This window comes from Phocoena phocoena, chromosome 4 (genome assembly GCF_963924675.1).
Source record: "Phocoena phocoena chromosome 4, mPhoPho1.1, whole genome shotgun sequence".
NCBI lineage: Eukaryota > Metazoa > Chordata > Mammalia > Artiodactyla > Phocoenidae > Phocoena > Phocoena phocoena.
The window spans coordinates 47,505,843-47,528,503 of record NC_089222.1 but is presented as its reverse complement, the minus strand read 5'-3'; the positions used below and the strand labels follow the sequence as shown (position 1 = coordinate 47,528,503).

The 22,661-nt window shown below is 37.7% G+C and overlaps 1 protein-coding gene across 1 annotated transcript in view; it reads left to right on the top strand.

The window, feature by feature from the left end:
* Positions 1-632: 632 nt before the first annotated feature.
* WDR49 (WD repeat domain 49) overlaps positions 633-22,661 on the top strand; it is a 117,491-nt gene continuing 95,462 nt past the window's right edge. The window contains 1 exon segment of the mRNA XM_065875813.1: positions 633-800. Within this exon segment, the coding sequence (XP_065731885.1) occupies positions 633-800 (168 nt within the window).

Genomic DNA, 22,661 nt, shown 5'->3' with positions numbered 1-22,661 from the left:
TGTATATTCTAACCTTCAGGTCATTCATTAGTTGGGGAGGTGAAGGGCTTTATGTTGCTTGCCAGGAAGCACACAAAGGCAGCAGGGAGGGATGAAACAAAGGAGGCCACATTGCTGGGAAGGTGGCCTTCAGAGGCAAGGGCTTCACTGGGGCGGAAACCTTGCAGCTGTGTTACCTCACGCCTCCACACAGGAAAATGGACTTTAAAACCACAACGTGAATAGAAGCAAGGTTAGCCAAAGAGATTTTGAGAAATTGCTTTTCTAATGCATTTAAAATGAGTATTAGATGTTGCATTCTGTGTCAGTTGCTATAAACACAGGGGAAGCTTTTACACTTTTTAAAATCAAGCCAGGTTAAACAGAGTATAAGGAGGGGATGTTTTAAAACAATTCAACAGTGGGTTTTGAAAATAAACTGTGGAATTAAGGAAGTGTGGGGGTTGGGAGCTTTCATTCCCTACCTCGGGGCTTGAACTTTTTGCCTCCTAATTGAGTACCTTGAAATGTACTTTGATTCTGGAATTCGATTGCTAAGTTGTTTCTTTTCAAAGGCACCTGTTGAAGGAAAAGAAAAAGAAAAAGAAAAATACTTAGAGAGTTGACGGCTGTTAAAAAGAGGTAAAGCCATTATGAGTTGCCAGAATGCTACCCTTGAGTTGAACGAAGGATCCCAACCCGGGCCAGAGAACCCAGAAAGAATTTCACAAGGTGAAACTGCAGAGGAACATGCCTGCATAGCCCTGCTTGAAAACCAACTCAGCCTGGGCGACTTTGTCCAAATACAAAGAGCCTTTGAGGTAAGCGTTAATCTTATTTCCTGGAGACTTTGAGTTGCTTATGAAGGAGACCAGGATGAAACAGAAAGAGATTTCTCTCTTAAAAGTTTTTTTTTTTTTTTTTTAATATATTTAATGGTTAAAACAGGGAACTGAAAAGAATTGGTCAGACCTGGATTTAACACCAGAGTAACTTTACCCCTCAATTCTTCGGGACAAATAATATTATTTAGTCTGAAATTGCTGCTGTTGAATATCATTACCATCCAGGAAGGAAAATGAATTCTTGGACAAATTTTTTTCTTAGAGATCAACATATTTTTGGAAAACAGAAAGTTACGACGGTGACAGGGGGAAGCCAGATCTCTAGGGTGGCTCCCAATAATAACTGTCCTTGCAGGTAACATGGAAGTATCCCTCTGGAAATGCAAATAGCCACTTCCCGGTGTGCAAACATTCTCCCCTGCGTCACCCCAGCGACGCAGCTCCTTTTCAAAGCAGATTGTGGCACTTCATTGTCCCAGATCCCATGGGAGGGACCAGTCTGCCACTCTTTTTGCAAATATTGGAGCAATGCCAATGAAAAAAAAATTAAAAAAATTTTAATTACCATAGGAATTTTAACTGTAAATGAATAAGTTCCTTCTCTCTATCTTAATTTTGAATTCTGCATTTATGCCTAATGAACAGCATATATCAAAATGATTCTTAGCTTCTCATACTGATAGGAAGAAGTGCTCTTCCGTGCTGTGGAATTTAGGTAGACATGACCCTCCATCCTTCCTGCTGCATTACAGTTGCTAAAATATGATCTCAGGGCTTCAGAATGTCCTCTGGGGTGCTTGAGAATGTCATATTAATTCGAAACAGACATACAATGTTTGGGAATACCACCTTGAACTTAATAAAGCATGATGAAATCTCACCTTTATATTGGCCTATAGTTGGCACAAATTTTAATCTTTACCTATCCAAAAAAAAAAGAGTTGCTAACAACTGAAATACTCTACTATACCCTGTTTTGTATAACAAGTTAAATTTGACCTGTGTTGAGAATGTCCCAATAGTATCAATCATTTCTTTTTAATAGAATCTATCATATTTAGTAGCAAAGACATGCTCTGCCCTACACTTTTCTCATTTTAATCTTCAGGTATTTGCAGTTCATCCAAACCCATTTGTCTGAAAGGTTTTAGTGATGCTCACGTCCAATGCCCCAGATGAATCTGGCATGTTTTGATAGACATAGCAAACATTTTGACAGCTTGAGGACATTCAGAAAAACGTAAGAGCAGACTATGACAGCTTTGACTCTGGAATGAACAGAAATGTGGCAGTTTTTTTCTGGTGTTAAGAACACAAAGTTGAACTCTAGGGTCTATTAGGAGGGTCAACTGTATAAAGTCAATGTGTTAGAAAGTGAAACTGCTATAAAAGGTTAGGGGTGGGTGTTCTTTTCAAATTACCAATTAGTCTGGAGTGAACCCAGTGAAATAGGAAAGTTGGATCTCAAGATATATATTTTTTTAACTTTAAATGTTTCAAAGGCTGGATCACTTATTTTGAAATTAACCAGTTGGAACAGCAGGTACCACTGATGGACCAAAAGGGAGAAAGAAATTGCTATTCAGGGCTTGCATGAATCTAGACAATCTAATTACAATCTTTTTTAAAAATGTAATTTTTTTAAAAAATTGAGCTTTGCAGGCATACTTCAAGAAAAAATGAAGTCCATCGATGTTTACCAGATTCAACAGACAGAATGGAACGATCCAATGGCAAATGTACAACCGGGAATAAAAGGTAGGCCCTTGAGACAACACCGTTTCCACACACAGCATGGACACCTAGAGAAGAATCATATACTAGATGATTTCTGTGGACTCTCTTCCATCTGCCATGAGCGTTGGGCCCACAGGCCACAGGTGTAGACTGTTGTGAAAAGAAAAATTGCCCTCAGGGGCTGTCCTGCAACACAGAACCCCAAAGTCAGTGATTTGTAGTCCAGTCACTAAAGACATGCTCTTGGAATGCCACGATTCTGGCACTGGATCCTTTCATCTCCTATTTTGTTTTTTGTACCCAGATTGCTTATTTGGGGCTGAAGAGTTTTCAGACAGTAGGTAAAGTCCATGTCTTTAAATAGCAGTAGCAATGCTTTATTGAAAAATGGGAAGCTGAGTCTTCCTGTAGTCAATGTTTCACATATGTTTCCAAATGAGATATTACATATCATATAAATCTTAGTAGTAACATTTAGCAATGAAGTGAGTAATGCTTATGTTTATTGCATGATGGTATATGAGTCAGAATCACTTAGTGTATAAGAGTCAGGGGTCAGACTTCTTGGATTTGAGTCCCAGTTTTGCCACCGACAATGAGACTTTGTGCAAATTGCTTAATCTCTCTGAGCCTCAGTTTCCTTTGTTTCTAACGTGCAAATAATAGGGTTGTTGTGAGGATTAAATGGGGTATTATCCGGAAAGCACTCGAAAGAGTGCTTGACACAGAAAAAGTGCTCAATTAACATAGGTATTATATGTTCAGTGAGTAGAGGTTGAACAATATGGTCTTTAACATTCTCTTAATTTTAACTCATGCATTTCCTAAAAAAAAATTAAGCTTTGAATAACACTCACAACTATGCTTTTACATTCCTTTTAATTGGGGTAGGAAACGGAAGCAATGTTTGCAAAGACACAAATTCACACAGAAGAGTACAAAAGCATCATCTTTCCATGTCTTCATATTCTATTAGCATGTGAAAGATTTTAGGTGATGTCTTGAACCCCTTCTTTAGAACAAAGGAGTTATCTGGATAGAAGTACTAGAAAAGTAACTTGTGGATTTCTTTTTCTTTCAAGTGATGGTGCCCAAAAAGTCATATATCAGCTCGCAGGGAATGAAACTTGTATTATTCATAGAATTGTAAAATGCTTGTTACTTAAACTTTCCTGTAGCACTTGTAATGCTTAGAGAAATGATGTGGTTTCTGGATATTCATATTGTTTTAATGCCAAACATATTTTACATTTTCTTAGATACTTCAGAAGTCAGTTACTGTGTGAGGAAGGATGGCTGTGATTTGCTAATTTTATAGGAATTCTGAAAAATAGAAATTATGGTCCAAGGGAAATGGAATTTTGGAAAAGCCGCATTGAGACTTGATGTATACTGACTTTCTTCCAAGACTGTGGCTATGTAGGTTCCTGAATACTTCTTTTCTTTATTTCTCCATTGTTGACCACTTCATGTCAGGACAGTCTGCTCTTTGATCTTGGAAGCCTTGTTGCCTATTTGGCCTGTATCTAGTTTGCCTATACTGCTGGACTCACTGGACTGGGTCCTGACCTGCCTCTGTCAGCAACTGTGTCTGTATCACCTCCTGGTACATTCTTTCTGGCCCAGAGCCATGGCCTGGCCCTACCCTGTCTACTTCATGCTGCCGTTTGCTGAAGTCCTACTAAATCTTTAGGTTAAATAGCTTGAAATGAAATCTCCTAAACCGCATGTAAAAGGTGAACTATTTCTGCTTAAAGTAGGAAGGGCCAGGACAGTTCAGTGTGAGAAAGGAAGAATAAAAATCCTAACAGGAAGTCCCCAGAGATGTTAGGGGAAGGTTCTCTGAACAAACTTGTCTTGGGGAGCTGAATGGAATCTAAACACAACACACTTGTGCTGACAATCTAAAAAGACCAGAGAAATTCAGAAGGCACTTTTGCAGGTCTGAAAATTGTGCTTAAGGTATAATAAATGATTAAATCCACAGAATGTGTGATATCTTCATGCTTGATTGTCTTTATAAAATTCCCAAGATTCCTGTCTGCAGTAGGGCCTATGAACAACGCTTCCTTGTACCAACAGGACAAAGATGAGAGTTCTGATGCCCTGCTGGGCAGGCTAGACTCTAAGGGAATACAGACAGTAACTGTTACAAAAAATTTAATTACATACATTTACAATTAAATAAATCATATTAACCCCCCAAAAAAAACCCAAGACCTCCTGCCCCACCCCTTCCATCCTTACCTCTCCCAGGAATGAGAAGGAGAAATGAGGAACCCGCTTGGTGGTGACAGTGTTGGTCTGTATTTTTAAAGTGAGGTGGGGCTAATCTATTAAAAGACTATGAGTTTGAAAAAAAATATACAGACAATCAGATTCCCACCTTTCCATTATTTATCCTTCTTTCCGAACTGTCAGGATTCTCCCAGTTCATTAGGGACCCGCCTTCTCATTGCTCACTGTATCTTCACTATTAAGTTACCCAAATGGACAGGCCTTCCTGGCTACGGCTCATGTTCCAGAACTATTCTTACCTCTTGCTTCTTTCTTTTCTACCCCAGACATCACCATTCCAAACACATAAATAAAATCACCCATCTTTGTTTCATTCCCTTTCCTCAGAACTGTTAGATTTTGCTTGCCTCTGTCAAAATATGATACAGCCCATGAAGACCATTTAAAAAATATATTTTTAAGGTAAGACTGATAGTTAAAAACTGTATATTATGGAATCCAATAAAGTTCCAAAATTAGAAAATCTTTATTTTTATAGGGTGTGCAAACTGTGTAAAATATATAATAGCACATTCATGATAAAGACTTATTTCTTGCTCATATAGAGAGCAGATATTTCTAATAGGCAGGCAGCTCCAAGTAGGGATTCTGGTCCCCAGGCTCCTTCCATCTTCCTCCTTCCACAATGGCCATATGTCAAGCTAGTCATGGGGAAAGAGCATGAAGGAGCACATGGGGAAAGGTTTTGTGGGCCAGGTTCCCGTCCCAATTGCAAGGCCATCTGGAAAGTGTAGGCAGGCGTGTGCCCGGAAAACAGTCTCACCCACAATCCTTAGAGTGAATGGTAGGAAAATTTCCATCTCTCCTAATAAACCAGCGTACTTATTTCATAGATTAAGGAAAGTCGTGTGCCTAATGGTGTTTTGTGTTTCACCTTAGCTGCCAGGAAGTTCAAAGCTAAATTCAGTGTTCAACTGATACAACTATTCTTAACATAGATTTTTCTGGAACAATTATCTTCTGTTTTCATTATATGATCCTTGCTGTTTTATCTTTGCTTTAATGGTCCAACTGCCTATGTACCTTCTATTGTAACTGAATTAAAACTCTTTCTAGAAATCAGTGGAGGTAAAAATGATGAATAAAAATTTAATATCTTTGAAGTTCAATAAGATTTTATAAAATACTTCTGTAGGTATCGTGTTATTTGATCCTCTCACCAGCCTGAAATGTAGGCAGGGCAGATATTTTTATTTCCCATTTACACATAAGGAGAATAAAGCTCAAAGATATTTAATTGAGTTGTCCCATGGGGCAGAGCCAGGGTTCTGTGGTAGATTGCCAACTTCCCAGCCCATTGTATGGCATGGCTACCACTGGCCACCAGGCAATCTCCCTTTGAGATTTGCTCTAAGGAATAGGAATCCAATAGGATAAGGACTTCATTAACAAAAAGAGCATGTCAAGTTAGTAGCACACAGGCACTGTGCCTTGGTAACTTGGAATTAATGTACAATCAGCAAATAATCAACACTTCCTACAATAAAATCAATGCAGAGAAGGGTGGAAGAATAAAAGGGAAAGATAGGAATAACTCATTGCTTTTTTATTATTATTTTTTCCTTTCTAAAGGCATTCAATGGAGGCTTGAGAGAAAGTAAACAGGTAAAGCTTAATCTATAACTTTATTCCATAGTGCAAAGTACATTCAGCAAGCTCAGTCAATCCATCACCTGCTGAACAAAGGCAGCAGGGCAGAGCATTTCTCGCCCCAACTCCCTTAGTGGAATCCAAAAAACCTATTTTGGATGGCAGTAGAAAATCAGTGAACCCTGCAGGCACCCCTCCTCAGCACTAAGGTAATAGCGTGAAGACAAATCCAACAGCCCTGCAGCTGGCACAACTGGAAACGACAGAGGAATTCTTTGGTGGTTTTGTCCGAGTTGCTAGAGTTCATGGGTGAGGTTAACAAACGATGCCATCACCAAAGCACAAGCAAGTGAAGTTCTTTGTCAACACATACGAAAAATCAGTCTTCCTGAACACTGCTGCCTTTGTGGTAAATTTTGTGACAAGTTCTAACGGCTTCATGCCTTTTCTAATTTCTCTGTGTGCTTTCATAACAGGTGCTTATAAAAATTAATCTTGGTCAGAGAGGGTGGTGAAGAGTGCTTTTGGGGGACAGATATTTTAACCTTAAGCTTTGCCAGGACTGAAGCAGAGAAGGCAACCAAGAAACTGGTCATAAAGGAGAAAGAAAGAAAGCAAAGATCCCTATTGCTATTCATTTGTAGTATATCAACTTAGCCAGACCTTTAGACCTAGGGCACAGCCTACCTTTGTAATTTCCTGAAAATTAAAGAAGGAACACGAAGAAAGACAACTGGAGAACTATAATTTGTGCCATTTTGATTTCACGTTTGTCCTGTGTTGACAAGTATAGCACACCCAATGATGAGATGAGACCCTACCAACTTTGTTCCTAGAAATAGGAATCCTCTGAATTGTCTCTTGTTGATTTCTGACCTTTGCCTGAAGCTCTGCCTCATGCTTGCTCAGACACGAATCCCTTGGGTCTTTTCTTCCCTCCTCACGTCTTACCACCATGTTATGGATAAGCATTTTGTGAGGTATTGATTCTCTGGGCGCCAGCATTCTCTGCTGAGGACTTCCAGGGACACGGTTTTCCTCTACTCCATCGCCTCCCATTTTCTCCCTCCCTAATTCTCTCAACACCCCCAAGGCCAGGTTGTCACACTGGTCTTCCTCCAGATCTGTCCAATATGGTGGCCATGGGCCACATGTGGCTATTTAAGTTAAAATGAAATAAAGTTAGAATTTAATAAAATAAAAAATTCAGTTACTCACAAGCACCAGCCACATCTAAAGTATTCCGGAGGCTCATGTAGCTTGTAGGCATCACATCCGATAGTGCAGATAACAGAAGATTTTCTTCATCACAGAAAGTCCTATTGGATAAGGCTGTGTCAGACCTTTCTCTTGGTATCCTTCTAACTTGTTCCCCTTCCTCACTTCTGGCCACATTTATATGGCCAAGGGGCTACTTTCAGCGCCTTAATCCCCCTGGAAATATACCAGACTGCTCATTCCTTAGAGCCTGGAGACCAAACTGATTATTGGCCCCAGAGATACCAGAAAATATTTTCCTTTACTTTAGTCTAAGACCTATCTCTCCACTTTCCTAGGGCTGTAAAGAATGGGAACATCTATTTCTTTCAAGGGAATCCTTACCTCCTCCTTCAAGGCCCCCTCCCGTCGCCACTGGTATTCAGTCTGGATTTATGGTTCCAACAAGTCAGTCACAAAGTTATCTGACACTGGCACATTACCCAAATTGTTCATGCTGGTGGTATTTTAGTTACTTGAATGCTTTAACAGTATTCCTGTTTTAGGACCTATCAAATGCTGGTGCCTCACGTTGGAATATTCCCGCTTCCCTCCCCCCAGTCTCCAGGCAACTCCTACTCATACTTCATGTTTAAATACCACCATCCCAGAAAGTCTTCTCTCACTACCCAGGCTGGGTTAGCACCTTATCCTGTTCCTGTTTTCTCTCTTCATAGCTCCTGTGTGTTCTTTTCTTTCTCTAATTGCAGATGCTCTGATTAAGTACAAGCAGAGCCATGTAGAAGGATCAGGCAGGCAGGGAGAAATCGGTGTGAGACCCCAGAGCGTGGCGACCCTGGGTGCAAATGAGATTATCTTGAGGAAAGAGCAGAGTGTCTAAGACAGGATCTTAGGGGAATCCTTCAAGAGGGTAGAGAAACAACTGGAGTCCATACCATAAATAAAGAAGCAGGGTTATTTCCTGGAAGTTGAGGAAGGAGAAACAAACAAACAGAAAAAAGGGGTGCAGTCATATACAATTTTTATGATTCCTATTTATTTAACAGTTCTTTTATTATTAAAAGATAAAGAAGGAATACATTATTTTCATTGTACAAAATCAAAGTTACACATGAAAGTCTCCTCTTACCATGACTTACCCTTAGCAACTACAGTACCCTGGGTAACTACTCTTAACATTGCATACTTCTAGTGTATTTTTCATTCATTTCTACCCATATATGCATGTACACATATTACATGTAGCTTTATTTTACATACAGTGTATTTTACATATAATATATATTCCATATTTTATTTTGTGCATTCAAGGGAGAGTGCCACATAAATAGCTGCTAATCATGTGAAAAGATACTCCAACTCACTAGGAGCTGGATTTGAAACTTTAATCAAAAAAGAAGACATCCTTCTTCATTCATCAACTTGGCAAAGATTAAAATGATCAATAATGTTTACTGTTGGCAAAGAATCAGGGAAATGAACACTATTACTAAGATTGTAAATTGTGAAGGCTTTTTTGGTAGGCAATTTTCTGGAATATATCAAATGTAAAATGTATCAAATGCATACTTTTTGAACCAGCAATTCCAATTCTACAAGCTATCCTAAATAAATTATGACAGGTACAGAAATAAAATTTGTATAAAAATATTCATTGTAATATTGTCAATAAAATGGAGTATTTAAAACACCCCAAATATTCATCAATAAATTAATGGATAAATGAATTATGGTATACTTCTACTACTCCGCTATTAAAAAGAATAAGGAAGACATAAGATTGCCAAGATTTACTGTCCAGTGAAAAAAAGAAAATTGCAGAACAGTGCATAATCATATTCTAAAATGAAAAATGTGTGTATTTTCCATAATTGAGACCTTGTGTGTCAAGGTCTCAATTATGGGAAAATAGAACTGTGCTTGTAGCAGGGTAAGGTATGGCAAATGGCTTTGTGGACTCCTTATCTATACCATAATTCAATGCAAAGGTAAATGTTATTAAAGTGTCAGTATATCTTAATAGCCTAAAGACTCGGTGCTACTATTTTCTAAACGTATGGTCTAATGATGCTGAATTTAAAAGCAGCACCTTTTATACATACTTTGTCTCTCTATGAAGTAGTTTTCTCCATCCCCTTCCTTTCATTGAACTTTAGCATTAAGAGAGAGACTATAGAGAGGCATTGTTGCCTTTATTTCTCAGGTGAGGAAACAAAAATCCAAATGAAGGGATTTGTCCATTTGAGTTGTTGGCAAAACCAGAACATCACCCAAAGTGGTCTGATTTCCATTTTTGTCTCTTTTCTCTTAGTGAACAACGCTAAACTTTACTCAAATTTATTTCTCATCTTCCAACATTATTTTACACAGTATGATTCTATAACTTGACCATTGTTCACTACTCTGACCCCCTCCCCAACCTGGCTATTATTGGTAAAACAGATGAGCACCACTTCTACAATATAGATGAGAATATTAACAATACATTCATTCATTTACTGATTCTTACAACAGATATTTATTGAATGTTTACCCTTTGGAAGTTGAAAACTGCCTAGACCCAGACCTTCCCTCACGGAGAGCTATATTGACAAATAAACTTGGAGTTATTGTGTAATCACTCAGTGCTCTGAGGAGAGAGCAATGCTGGGGGAGCACATAGCTCACATTGGGGAGGGGACTCCGGGGAGGCTTCCTGGAGGAAGTAACATCCAGGCTGCCATCTGACAGAAGAGCATCACTCAGGCAGGTAAATGGGGCTTGGGAGAGTAGTTTTCTAGAAAGAGGACGGGAAGTACAAAGTTTGCTTGAGCAGAAGCAGTATGATGCTTTTTGAAGAAGTCAGAAAACTCATCTGCAAAGGGGAAAGGAAGGAAAGATAAGGCTGGAGCATCAAGCCAGAACCATCTAGAGGGCCTTAGAGAGCTGTGTTAAAGAGACGGGCAGATAAAGAAGATGTGGTACATATATACAATGGAGTATTACTCAGCCATAAAAAGGAACGAAATTGGGTCATTTGTAGAGACGTGGGTGGACCTAGAGACTGTCATACAGAGTGAAGTAAGTCAGAAAGAGAAAAACAAATATCGTATATTAACGCATGTATGTGGGATCTAGAAAAATGGTACAGATGAACAGGTTTGCAAGGCAGAAATAGAGACACAGATGTAGAGAACAAATGTATGGACACCAAGGGGGGAAGTGGGTGGTGGTGGTGGTGGTGGGATGAATTGGGAGATTGGGATTGACATATATACACTAATATGTATAAAATAGATAGCTAGTAAGAACCTGTTGTATAAAAAATAAATAAAATAAAATTGAAAAAAATGTATGCACCCTTAGGTTCATTTCAGCATTATTTATAATAGTCAATATGTGGAAGCAACCTACATCAATAGATGAATGGATAAAGAAGAAGAGATACACACACACACACACACACACACACACACACACACACACAAATAAAGAGGCAGATATTGGGGGACTGTACGGAGCCCCTGACATGTTTTAATCATGGGAATGACATGATGGGATTGACATTTTGGATATGATCACTAAGGCTGTAGTTTTTGAAATGGTTCGGGGGGGTGGAGGTGGGAGCAGGACCAAAAGGAGGCGGAGAGGCCACTTAGAGGGCTGGTACAATGGCCTGCCTGCACAGCAGAGATTAGTGGAGAGATGCGGGAGTGATGGTGCACAGAACTCGTTGATCAATTGAGTGTATTAAGGCGGTAACATACATTGAGTTGGGGAACACAGGAAGAGAAATGAGTATTGTTTTTTTTCTCCTTGAACTTTTTATTTTGAAAAATATCAAACCTACAGAAATTTGAAAATGGAAAGACAAGTGCAGTGAATATATACCCTCCACCCAGATTCAGCAGTTGTTAATATTTTGCTTCCTGGGTAGCTTATAAACAACAGAAACTTATTTCTCACAGTTCTGGAGGCTGGGAGTCTGAGATCAGGGTACCAGCTTGGGTGGGTGAGGGCCCACTCCCAGGCTGTAGACTTCTTGTTGTGTCTTCACATGGTGGAAGGGGCTAGGGAGCTCTCTGAGGTCTCTTTTATAAGAGCACTAATTCCATCTATAAGGGCTCCATCTTCATAACTTATCACTTCCCAATGGTCCCACCTCCTAATATCAACACATGGGGCATTAAGGTTTCAACTTGTGAATTTTGGGGGGACACGAATATTCAGAACATAGCACACGGTTTTACCTCAGTCATTTAAAAGTTATTTCAGGCATGATGATAGTTTGCCCCAATTAACTCAAAATATATCTCCTAGGAACAAGGGTCTTCTTCTAAATAACAACAATGAAATTATCTTACCCAGGAAATTTAACTTCATATATTACCTAATAAAAATGTGTGTATTAAAATATCCCTGTTTGCCCTGGTAATGTCTTTCATGTTTTTTTTTTTTTTTAATTATAGATCCTTTCCAGGATCACACATTTCCTTTAGTTTCCTTTAGTCTAGAAGCATTCTCTTACTTTTTCACATCTATCATGACATAGATATTTTTGAAGGGTCATGTCAGATGTCTAGAACATCTCACAATCTGGATTTTCTTATTGATTCTTCACTGTTAGATTTAGGTTCACCATTTTTGGAAAGGATACTAAGTAAGAAATGTTATGTCCACCTCTTGAATGACACCAGAGGCACAGCATGTCAGTTTGTCTCATTACTGGTGATGGTATAAGTTGGATCGCTTGATAAAGTGGGTCCACTAGAGTTCTACCTTTTAAAGGTACCTGTGGCGTGGTACTATGATACTGTGTTATAGTATTCTTCAATACCTTTCACCCATTAGTTTAAGCATTAATTGATGATCTTTGCTTGAAACAATGACTACATAGGCTTGGAAAATGGTGACTTTTAAATTCTTTTGATCCTTGTTTATTCTCAATGTAGCATTCCTCTGTAATAAAGAGGCTTCCTCTTTCTCACTCCCTTTTCTCTCTTCCTTCTATTGTCTGTCTGTCTGTCTGTATCTTGGGTGTTACTACAGACTCGTGGATTCATTTATTCTATTCAATGCATTACTATCTATTACCATCATTATTCTTTCTGATACTGAAATTGCCAAAGTTTGGACAGTGTGAGCCCCTTCAAGCCAGCTCCTGCATCCTTTTTACATGTTTCCATCAATCTTTTATCACTTCCTTGCTTTCTGGCAGAGCTTCTGCATAACAGTCAACCTTAAACAACTGTGGACTTTGGTCAGTGAACAGACACTGGTAAATGCTGCCAGAAAAAATACTGGAGCTTCTCCCACCATTGATGTGGTATGACTAGACTACTATAAAGTTCTGGGGAAGGAAAAACCCCCAAAGCAGCCTGTCATAAAGGCCAAATTCTTTTTTTTTTTTTCAGTTTGATGAGTTTAAAAAAAAATATTTTTATTGGAGTAGAGTTGCTTTACAATGTTGTGTTATTTTCTGCTGTACAGCAAAGTGAATCAGCTATACGTAAATGTATATCCCCTCCTTTTTGGATTTCCTTCCCATTTAGGTCACCACAGAGCACTGAATAGAGTTCCCTGTGCTATACAACAGGTTCTCATTAGTTATCTATTTTATACACAGTATCAATAGTGTATATATGTCAATCCCAATCTCCCAGTTCATCCCACCCCCGCCTTCCCCCCCACCTTGGTATCCATATGTTTGTTCTCTACATCTATGTCTCTATTTCTGCTTTGCTGCCAATAAGTCATCTGCACCATTTTTCTAGACTCCACGTATAAGTGATATTATACAATACTTGTTTTTCTCTTTCTGACTTACTTCACTCTGTATGACAGTCTCTAGTTCCATCCACGTCTCTACAAATGGCACTATTTCATTCCTTCTTATGGCTGAGTAATATTCCGTTGTATATATGTACCACATCTTCTTTATCCATTCCTCTGTTGATGGACATTTACGTTGCTTGCATGACCTGGCTATTGTAAATAGTGCTGCGCTGAACATTGGGGTGCGTGTATCCTTTTGAATTATGGTTTTCTCCGGGTATATGCCCAGTAGTGGGATTGCTGGGTCGTATGGTAGTTCTATTTTTAGTTTGTTAAGGAACTTCCATACTGTTCTCCATAGTGGCTGTATCAATTTACATTCCCACCAACAGTGTAGGAGGGTTCCCTTTTCTCCATACCCTTTCCAGCATTTATTGTTTGTAGATTTTTTGACGATGCCCATTCTGACTGGTGTGAGGTGATACCTCATTGTAGTTTTGATTTGCATTTCTCTAATAATTAGTGATGTTGAGTATCTTTTCATGTGCCTCTTGGCCATCTGTATTGTCTTATTAGGAGAAATGTCTATTTAGGTCTTCTGCCCATTTTTTGATGGGGTTGTTTGTTTTTTGATGTTGAGCTGCATGAGCTGTTTGTATATTTTGGAGATTAGTCCCTTGTCAGTTGCTTCATTTGCAAATATTTTCTCCCATTCTGAGGGCTGTCTTTTCATCTTATTTATGGTTTCCTTTGCAGTGCAAAAGCTTTTAAGTTTCATTAGGTCCCATTTGTTTATTTTTGTTTTTGTTTTCATTATTCTAGGAGGTGGGTCAAAAAAGGTCTTGCTGTGAGTGTTCTCCCTATGTTTTCCTCGAAGAGTTTTATAGTGTCTGGCCTTACATTTAGGTCTCGAATCCATTTTGAGTTTATTTTTGTGTATGGTGTTAGGGAGTGCTCTAATTTCATTCTTTTACATGTAGCTGTCCAGTTTCCCCAGCACCACTTATTGAAGAGACTGTCTTTTCTCCATTGTATATTCTTGCCTCCTATATCATAGATTAGGTGACCGTAGGTGCATGGGAGGCCCAGTTCTTCAGCAGAAGAGCTGAGGAGGAGATTAAGGGTGTGTGCATATGTGTGTGTGTGTGGGGGGGCTGTATCTTAGTGGCTTGAAGCCACATGGAGGGAGGTTCATGAAAAACTAACAAGTATTCATATCTATATTTTATCAATGGCTGTGTTGCCTACGGGATTTTCTCAATGGCCCTTTATTGCCACGTCACCGTCTGCTCTCTTGTTGTCTCCCATCCTGTCCACCTGCCCTTTCTGACACTATTCTCTTCCTGTCTGCTTAAACAAACAACAAAAACAAATACCAAATTCTTCTTCTCTCCTTTAGAGCAGCTTGAACCTTTTGCTTTCTTGATCTTGGTCTTTCATGGGCCTCAGGTTTCACTTTCTAACTAAATAGAAGTCTCAAGAAATTTTCTCAAACAAAGGTATTTTGTCATCAAATATTAACTTGGTACATTTTTCACCTTATAAGAACTGGAAAGAATCCACTAAAAGATTTAGTTAAAGGCTTTTAATTTTCTTGGTAAGAACCATTTCAGTGGAGGTGAAGGGAAAGAAGGTGGACTGCAAAGGTTGAGTAAATTGGAGGAAAGGAAATTGAGACAGTGTGTGAACGTGATTCCTTTGAGATGGTTGTTTGAAAGGAGAAGGTGGGCCAGTAGCTGAAAGCAGATGGGAATGTCAGGGAAGATTTTTAACAGTTCAAGTAATTTGATTATGTTGAAATTCTTATGAAAAGGAGTCAATAGAGAGCAAGAGAAGAGAGTCACCGAGGTGGTGGGTGAAGGAAACGGGAGGATTTCTGTTACCACAGGAAGGAAGGAAGGAAATGGCTACAGATGCAGGTCAATCTCTATGTACGTGCAGAAAACTGAGGAAGTTCCCAACTGCTTGACGTCCCCTACCCCTCTTCCTCTTCCTCTCTATTTTCCTTCTTCATTGCTGTGAATTAGTAGTCAGACTTCTCTGTTAGGAATGGACAGGGAAATGATCAAGTAGGTGTTTGAAGAAAGTGAAAATAAGGGTAAGAGTTCAGCCGGGAAACATGGTAGCGTTCCTAGTAGCATAGGAGGGACCTTTTGAGGTTGGAGATCATGCATTTTATTACTGTGACACCATTCTCCCCATTTCCGTGATATTTGTTCAGCAGCCAGGATGTAGGCATGGAGAAGATGCTTTTCCAGGGCTAGTGTTTCGCTAGACACCTGGGATGGAAGTGTGACAGAGAAAAGGAATGAGTATAATGGCCAGAGATTGGTTGAAGTGTTGGATTTCTGGTTTGAGGAAGATACTAAGAGCAGGAAGGAGCTGATAATTTGGTTTAAAAAATTTTCCTCTGGAACCTGGGTTGGAATCTTTCGGACTGTTTAGTCACTTCCTGCTTACTCTATTGATTCAGAGTTCATATGTAAATTTTAAGTAGACCAACAGAAAGCTTTAGGGTTCTAAGTAAATAGATTTTAGCAAAATTGCGTGAGACCGTTTGGGTATACACATTCCAACCTCATACTTTTCTGTTTTTTTGATGAATGTGCTATCGTAGAGAGAATCAGATTTTGTTGAAGTCAACATATTTGTGACATGATGAAAGTGGTTAGGAATTGGAAATCCTAGGTTCTAAGCCTGTTTCTGCCAACAGTGAGCTATGTGACCTCAGAGAAGTCTTTTTAATTCTCTGGGCCTCAGTTTCTTCCTTTTAAATGAAGGGTTTGGTGTAGACTCTCTAAACTTTCTTCCAGCTCTAACATGCCTGAAGTTCATGGATGTGTGCAACTCTTTGACTCCGTCTGTGGTTTCCAGTGAAGAGAGAGCAATTGTTTTCAAAAACAGTATATGTTTATCCTACTGTAAGGATATTTCCAAATGAAGATCAGTGAAGCTCAAATGTCTCTTGGCTATACCATTCCACTGGTCAGGCTGATCCCTCCAAGTTTTTAAGCTTAGGCAAAACAGATGATAGAGATAAACATGGTTTAGGTCCATAGCAGAAAATTAAAGACTTCCATAGACTTAGAGAAAAATATTATGACACTTACGCTTCTCAGGGAATATGATCTTTATTTAAAAGAGAAAGATTTATTGACTTTCTATTTTGCAGCTGCCATTCAATTCTAATTTACCAGTTGGATAGGAAATCTAACTGTTGAATTTTTGGTTTGCAAGAGTTTAGTTCTAAACCTTAAATTCAGTATGGGGGTTTCAAGGCCTGTGTCGTTGTTAGTCACAAAAATTTAACTCCATTTAGATTGGTGAGCTCTTGAATCATTGATATCATAATGTAAATGAAAATTAAAACCAACTAAAATCCATTGAAGCAAGAAAAGATAGCAGTATGAACCTTGGCTGGCAGACTAGTCTCTTCTGTTGTTCAATCTCTCATGAATGTTCATTGGTAAATGAAAATTGCAAGGGATGATATAAACTGATGCATCTGTTTGAAATAACATATCTAATCTTCTGCTCCAGAAGATGTTCACAGGGTTTGACAGCAAACTCTAATACATATTCATAACCAATACACTTTGTGACCAAGGGAAATTGAGGCAAGTGCAATGGAATGAAGTGTGAGGAAGCAGCATGCCAATTTTAAATTTAATTATAGAGATGGGGGGAAGGATGCACTGAGATAGTATATCTTCATCCAGCTGTCATGGAGCATTACCAAAAAATCATGCTACATATTTGACAGAAGAAATATTATTTTTGGTTAAGCACTTGATAAAACCAGCAGATTCTGGGGAAAACAAGATTCTGAGATCCTATTAGAAACTATTTTTTTATGTAGAGAAAAAGAAGCACTGCAGAATTTTAATCAACTAAAAAAAAGTTTTTTTTTTCAGACTTAAGAAAGATTTCTGGTCCACACAAGATTTCAGTTCATGGAATGTTTTTGCCATGTTTAAGTCCTAAATTCAGTTTGAAATTAGGAAAAGCAATAATTAGTGTGATTCTTGTGATTTTTTTACTTTTGGTAACCTAGAGCCATGTGTCATTCAATGGGATCAGCATCCCTGGGCTCCCCAATCTAACGTAAGTACTCGAAGAGCATAGACTTCAACTACCTTGTTCAGAGCTGGTGCTGAGGGCTTAGAATAGTGTTTGGCCTGGAGAAGTCACTTAATAAGTGTTTGTTGAATGAATGAATAAATCTACCTCATGATACCTTGTATGATGTACATGTTCAATATATATTTTTATTAATAAATAGATCAATGGATGGAAGTACTTCTCTAAGTGGTTTACAACTTGCCATTTGACATTAATTTTCAGAATCTGAAAGTAAATACTCAGCAATGGATAAAGGCAGTGCAACTTGGGTCGGTGACATGTTAACCCACTATCAGCTTTGACAAAGGAGAAAATACCCAGATTTCTGACTAAATTGGATTGTGATCTCTCTGTAGTTTTAAAGTAGGACTTGTATTCTTGTCTTGGGAAAGTCCATGTTTACAGAGTAGGAAAAAAAAGAAAAAATTTTTCCCCCTCATTTCATTATAAAATATTGCTATAGGAAAAAGTCAAGGAAAAAACAAAGATAAACAACATTTCTAAGAGTCGGCAGATTTGGAAAGATTTGTGTCTGCTTTGGGAATGTTTGATCTGTTTTGCCAGCAAGTATGTCGGTGTTCAGCCGTACTGGAACTATTTTTTAGAAACCAGTTGGTGACTCTTAAGAAGAATGAGAATACCCCAGCTTGGTGAGGTATAGGCAGTCTCATACTTTGTTAATGGAAATATAAATTTGTTGAGTCTTCTGGAGGAAGATTTCGTAAAATATATCAAAAACTTGTGCAAATTCTTTGACTCAGCAATTCTGCTTCTAGGGAATTTCCCTCAGGAAATAATTGGACAAACAAGCAAAGATGTATGTTGCAGGGTGGTTTATATGAAACGGGAACGCATTGGGAACTATTGAAGTTTTTATTAACAGGGGTTATAAATTTTATGCCTTTCCGTAGAATATTCCGTGGCCATTAAAATGATGTTAAAGACCAATATATATTATACAAGGCATAGCTTCATGGTATGATGGAAAAAGCAGCACACAAAGGTATGTAAATCATGACACCATTTGGTAAATAATGCACAGGTATCTCTGTTTCTGCCTAGGAACAAGTCTGGTAGGCTTTTGGCGTTACGGAGGATTTTAATTTTTGGCTTATCTATATTTTGCCTTTTCTATAGTAAACAAGGATTATTTTATGCAAAAATAAATAAATTTTAAATGTGTTGGCACACTCATATATTGCTAATTGAAAGTACGTGATCTCTTCTTGGTGAAAAAAAGGGCTGTCAAGTTTCTTAGAAAGGGTATATTTTCAGAATTTTCTGCTTAGCCTTAGTGCTCAGTTTTTATATAAGTTACAGTGAAATCCAAATCTTAACAAAGCTCAAAAGCTGAAGAGTATGTAACAGAGTTCATGCTTTTTTTTTTCCTTCTTAAAGACAGCTCACAAGAACTGACTGTAGCTGCAGAAAACGCTTTCTAGGCAAGAGGAGATGATTTTTAGAATATTCTTTGAAAGGGATTCAGGAAGACAGGAAGATTTTCTAAAGGTCTAAAGTCGTGCTTGCTGAGATAATCAGCCAGACATTCTGAGTATATTAGCTTCCTTGCAAGAACAATGAGAGGCCATAGCTGGTTATTTTCTTACTCATAGTTACCTAGACATAGCAAAATAAATTTGTTAACATCATCTTAGAAAGAGCTGAATGAGAATACGTTTTCTAATGGATCATTCACTCTTCAATTTTATTAGAAAAGGAGTTCTAATAGATGCAGGAGTACTAATTATTGCTCAAAAAGACCAGACAGAGAATCATGACTAATAGGAGTGAAAGGGTATACTTTAAAACATTATGAGGTAGTTTTTATTTGGAAGGCCTACATTCAAATTAGAACAAATTGTCTATGGGAAGAAGGTTTTGTTAAAGCTATACTAATTAAATTTTCAGTTGAAGGGACTGAAAATTATTTTATGCTCTACGTTTTACAATGAAATCCAATTTCATAAATTCTTAATATTTCCCTAGCTAGACTAAATATATGCTTGTGAATTTAACTTGACGTGGATGTGTCTTCAACAATAATAAATATTGTTTGAATAAAATTGTTTAATGTGGGACTTCCCTGGTGCATATTTATTTAGAATGAAGGATTTTCATGGTAAAACCATGGTTTTATTTTAAAACTAAAAGCAAAAATGCTAGTGAGTGAACAATTAGTAATAGAATTGCCAAGTATGTCATACAATTGTGCTTCTCTGTCACATTTCATAAATTGGAAGTATTTCTCAAATTTTCCCCCGGTGCATATTGGCATTATCCATGTGCAGAAAATTATAAAGTTGATCGTATATGTTACTTTGGGGAAGAAAATTTATTTTCTTCTTTGTTTATGGTCTATTTGCCATTCCATATTCTAGAATGTAAAAAAAGAAGTTGTCTTGGTATTTGTCAGAACAGGTTCTTTTTAGTAGAAATAAAAATAAATTACAAACTTATAGGAAGAAAATAAGGTTTGGCTTTAAAATGCTTTTTGTTAAAGGGATAATGATATAGATTTGAGAGGCTGATTGATGTCATTACATAATAGTTTAAAATACAAGATCAACTTGACTTAGCTTTCAGGAACAGTTTGCAGTTCGGGCTCAAATGGAGTGTTGTTAAGATCAGGTTTCTTTCCGTACTCAAAATCTGGGTCACTGAAAAATTTCCATCATCTAAACTTTTTAGTCTAAAAATAATTTAACAAAGTTAAGAATGATGGACTTCTGAGTAGTTCAAATGGCTAAATACCAATGATTTCTCAGAAAGTTAATTTAATTAAAAGCTTAGACTAACTTCTATTAAACACTTGATTACTTAGTTCTCACACACGTGGTATCTCAGTTAACCGTTCTTATTAAGACTTTATATTTTTAGAGCAGTTTTAGGTTCACAACAAAATTAAGGGGAATGTACAGAGGTTACTCATATACCCCTTACCCTAAAACCTGCATACCCTCCCCCATTATCCACATCCCCACCAGAGTAGTACACTTGTTACAACTCATAAATCTACTTTGACACATCATACTCACCCAAAGTCCACAGTTTGCATTAAGGTTCACTCTTGGTGTTGTACGTTCTATGGGTTTGGACGAATGTATCACGACATGTATGCGTTAATGCGGTTCCATACAGAGTAGCTTCACTGCCCTGAAAATTCTCTGTGCTCTGCCTATTCATCGTCCTCCACTTCTCCAGTCCCTGGCAACCACTGATCTTTTTACTGTCTCCGTAATTTTGCCTTTTCCAGAATGTCATGTAGTTGGAATCATACAGCGTGTACCCTTTTCAGATTGGCTTCTTTCAGTTAGTAACCTGCATTTAAGTTTGCTCCATGTCTTTTCATGGCTTGAGAGCTCATTTCTTTTTAGCACTGAATACTATTCTATTCTGTGGATGTACTATAGTTTATTTATCCATTCACCTATGAAGTACATCTTGGTTGCTTCCAAGTATTGCTAGTTATGAATAAAGCTGCTATAAAGATCAGTGTGCAGGCTTTCGTGTGGATATTCGTTTTCAAATCCTTTGAGTAAATCCTAAGGAGTGTGATTGCTGGATCTACATATGGTAAGAGTATGTTTAATTTTGTAAGAAACTGCTGACCTCTCTTCCAAAGTGGCTCTATGATTTTATGTTGCCACCAGCAACGTATGAGAATTCCTGTTACTTTACATCTGTGTCAGCATTTACTGTTGTTAGTGTTCCAGATTTTGGCCATTCTAACAAGTATGGCCATTCTAACAATATATCACTGTTGTTTTAATTTGCATTTCCCTGATGACATATGATATGGAACATCCTTTCATATGCTTATTTGCCATCTGTATATGTTCTTTGGTGAGGTATCTATTAAGGTCCTTGGCCCATTTTTAATTGGATTATTTGTTTTCTTATTGTTGAACTTTAAGAATTCTTTGTATATGTTGGATGAATTATTTATCGGATGTATCTTTTGAAAATACTTCCCTGTCTATGGCTTGTCTACTAATTCTCTTGAAATTGTTTTTCATGAGAAGGTTTTAAATTTTAATGAAATCCAGATTATGAATTCTTTCTTTCATGGATTGTGCCTTTGTTGTTGCATCTAAAAACAAACCTAAATGACCAAACTCAAGGTCATTTAGGTTTGTTTCTATGTTATCTTCTAAGAGTTTTATAGTTTTGTGTTTTACATTTAGGTCTGTGATCCATTTTGAGTTAATCTTTGTGAATGGTATAAGGGCTGTGTCTAGATTCATTTTTTTGCTATGTGGATGTCCAGTTATTCCAGCACCATTTGTTGAAGATTTTATTTTTTCTCCGTTGTATTGCTTTTGGTCCTTTGTCAAAGATCAGTTGACTGTGTTTATATGGGTCTGTTTCTGGGCTCTCTATTCTGTTTCATTGATCTGGTTCTATATTCTTATGCCAATTCTTATGCCAACAACACTGTCTGGGTTACTGCAGTTTTATAATAAATCTTGAAGTTGGGTAGAGTCAGGCTTCCAACTTTGTTCTTGTCCCTTCACATTGTGTTAGCTCATCTCAGTCTTTGGCCTCACCATATAAATTTGGAGTCAGTTTTTCAATATCCACAAAATAACTTGCTGAGACTTTTATTGGAATTGCATGGAATCTATAGATTATCTTGGGAAGAACTGAGATCTTGACAATACTGAATCTTCCTCTCTATGAACATGGAATATCTCTCCAATAATTTAGTTCTTGACTTTGCTGATAGGAATTTTGTAGTTTTCCTCATATAGATCTCATACACACTTTGTTAGATTTATATGTATTTCATTTTTGAGGGTGCTAATGTAAAATGATACTATGGTTTTAATATCAAATTCTTCTCATTCATTGCTGGTGTATAGGAAATCTACTGACTTTTGTATATTAATCTTGTATCCTGCAATCTTGTTTTCATCGCTTCTTAGTTCCAGGAGCTTTTTTGTTGATTCTTTCAGATTTTCTACATAGATGATCATGTCATCTGTGAACAAAGACAGTTTTATTTTTCTTCCCAATCATTATTATTTTACTTCCTTTTCTTGTCTTATTGCATTAAATAGAGCTTCCAATATGATGTTGAAAAGCAATGGTGAGAGGAAGACTTGCTTGCCTTGTACC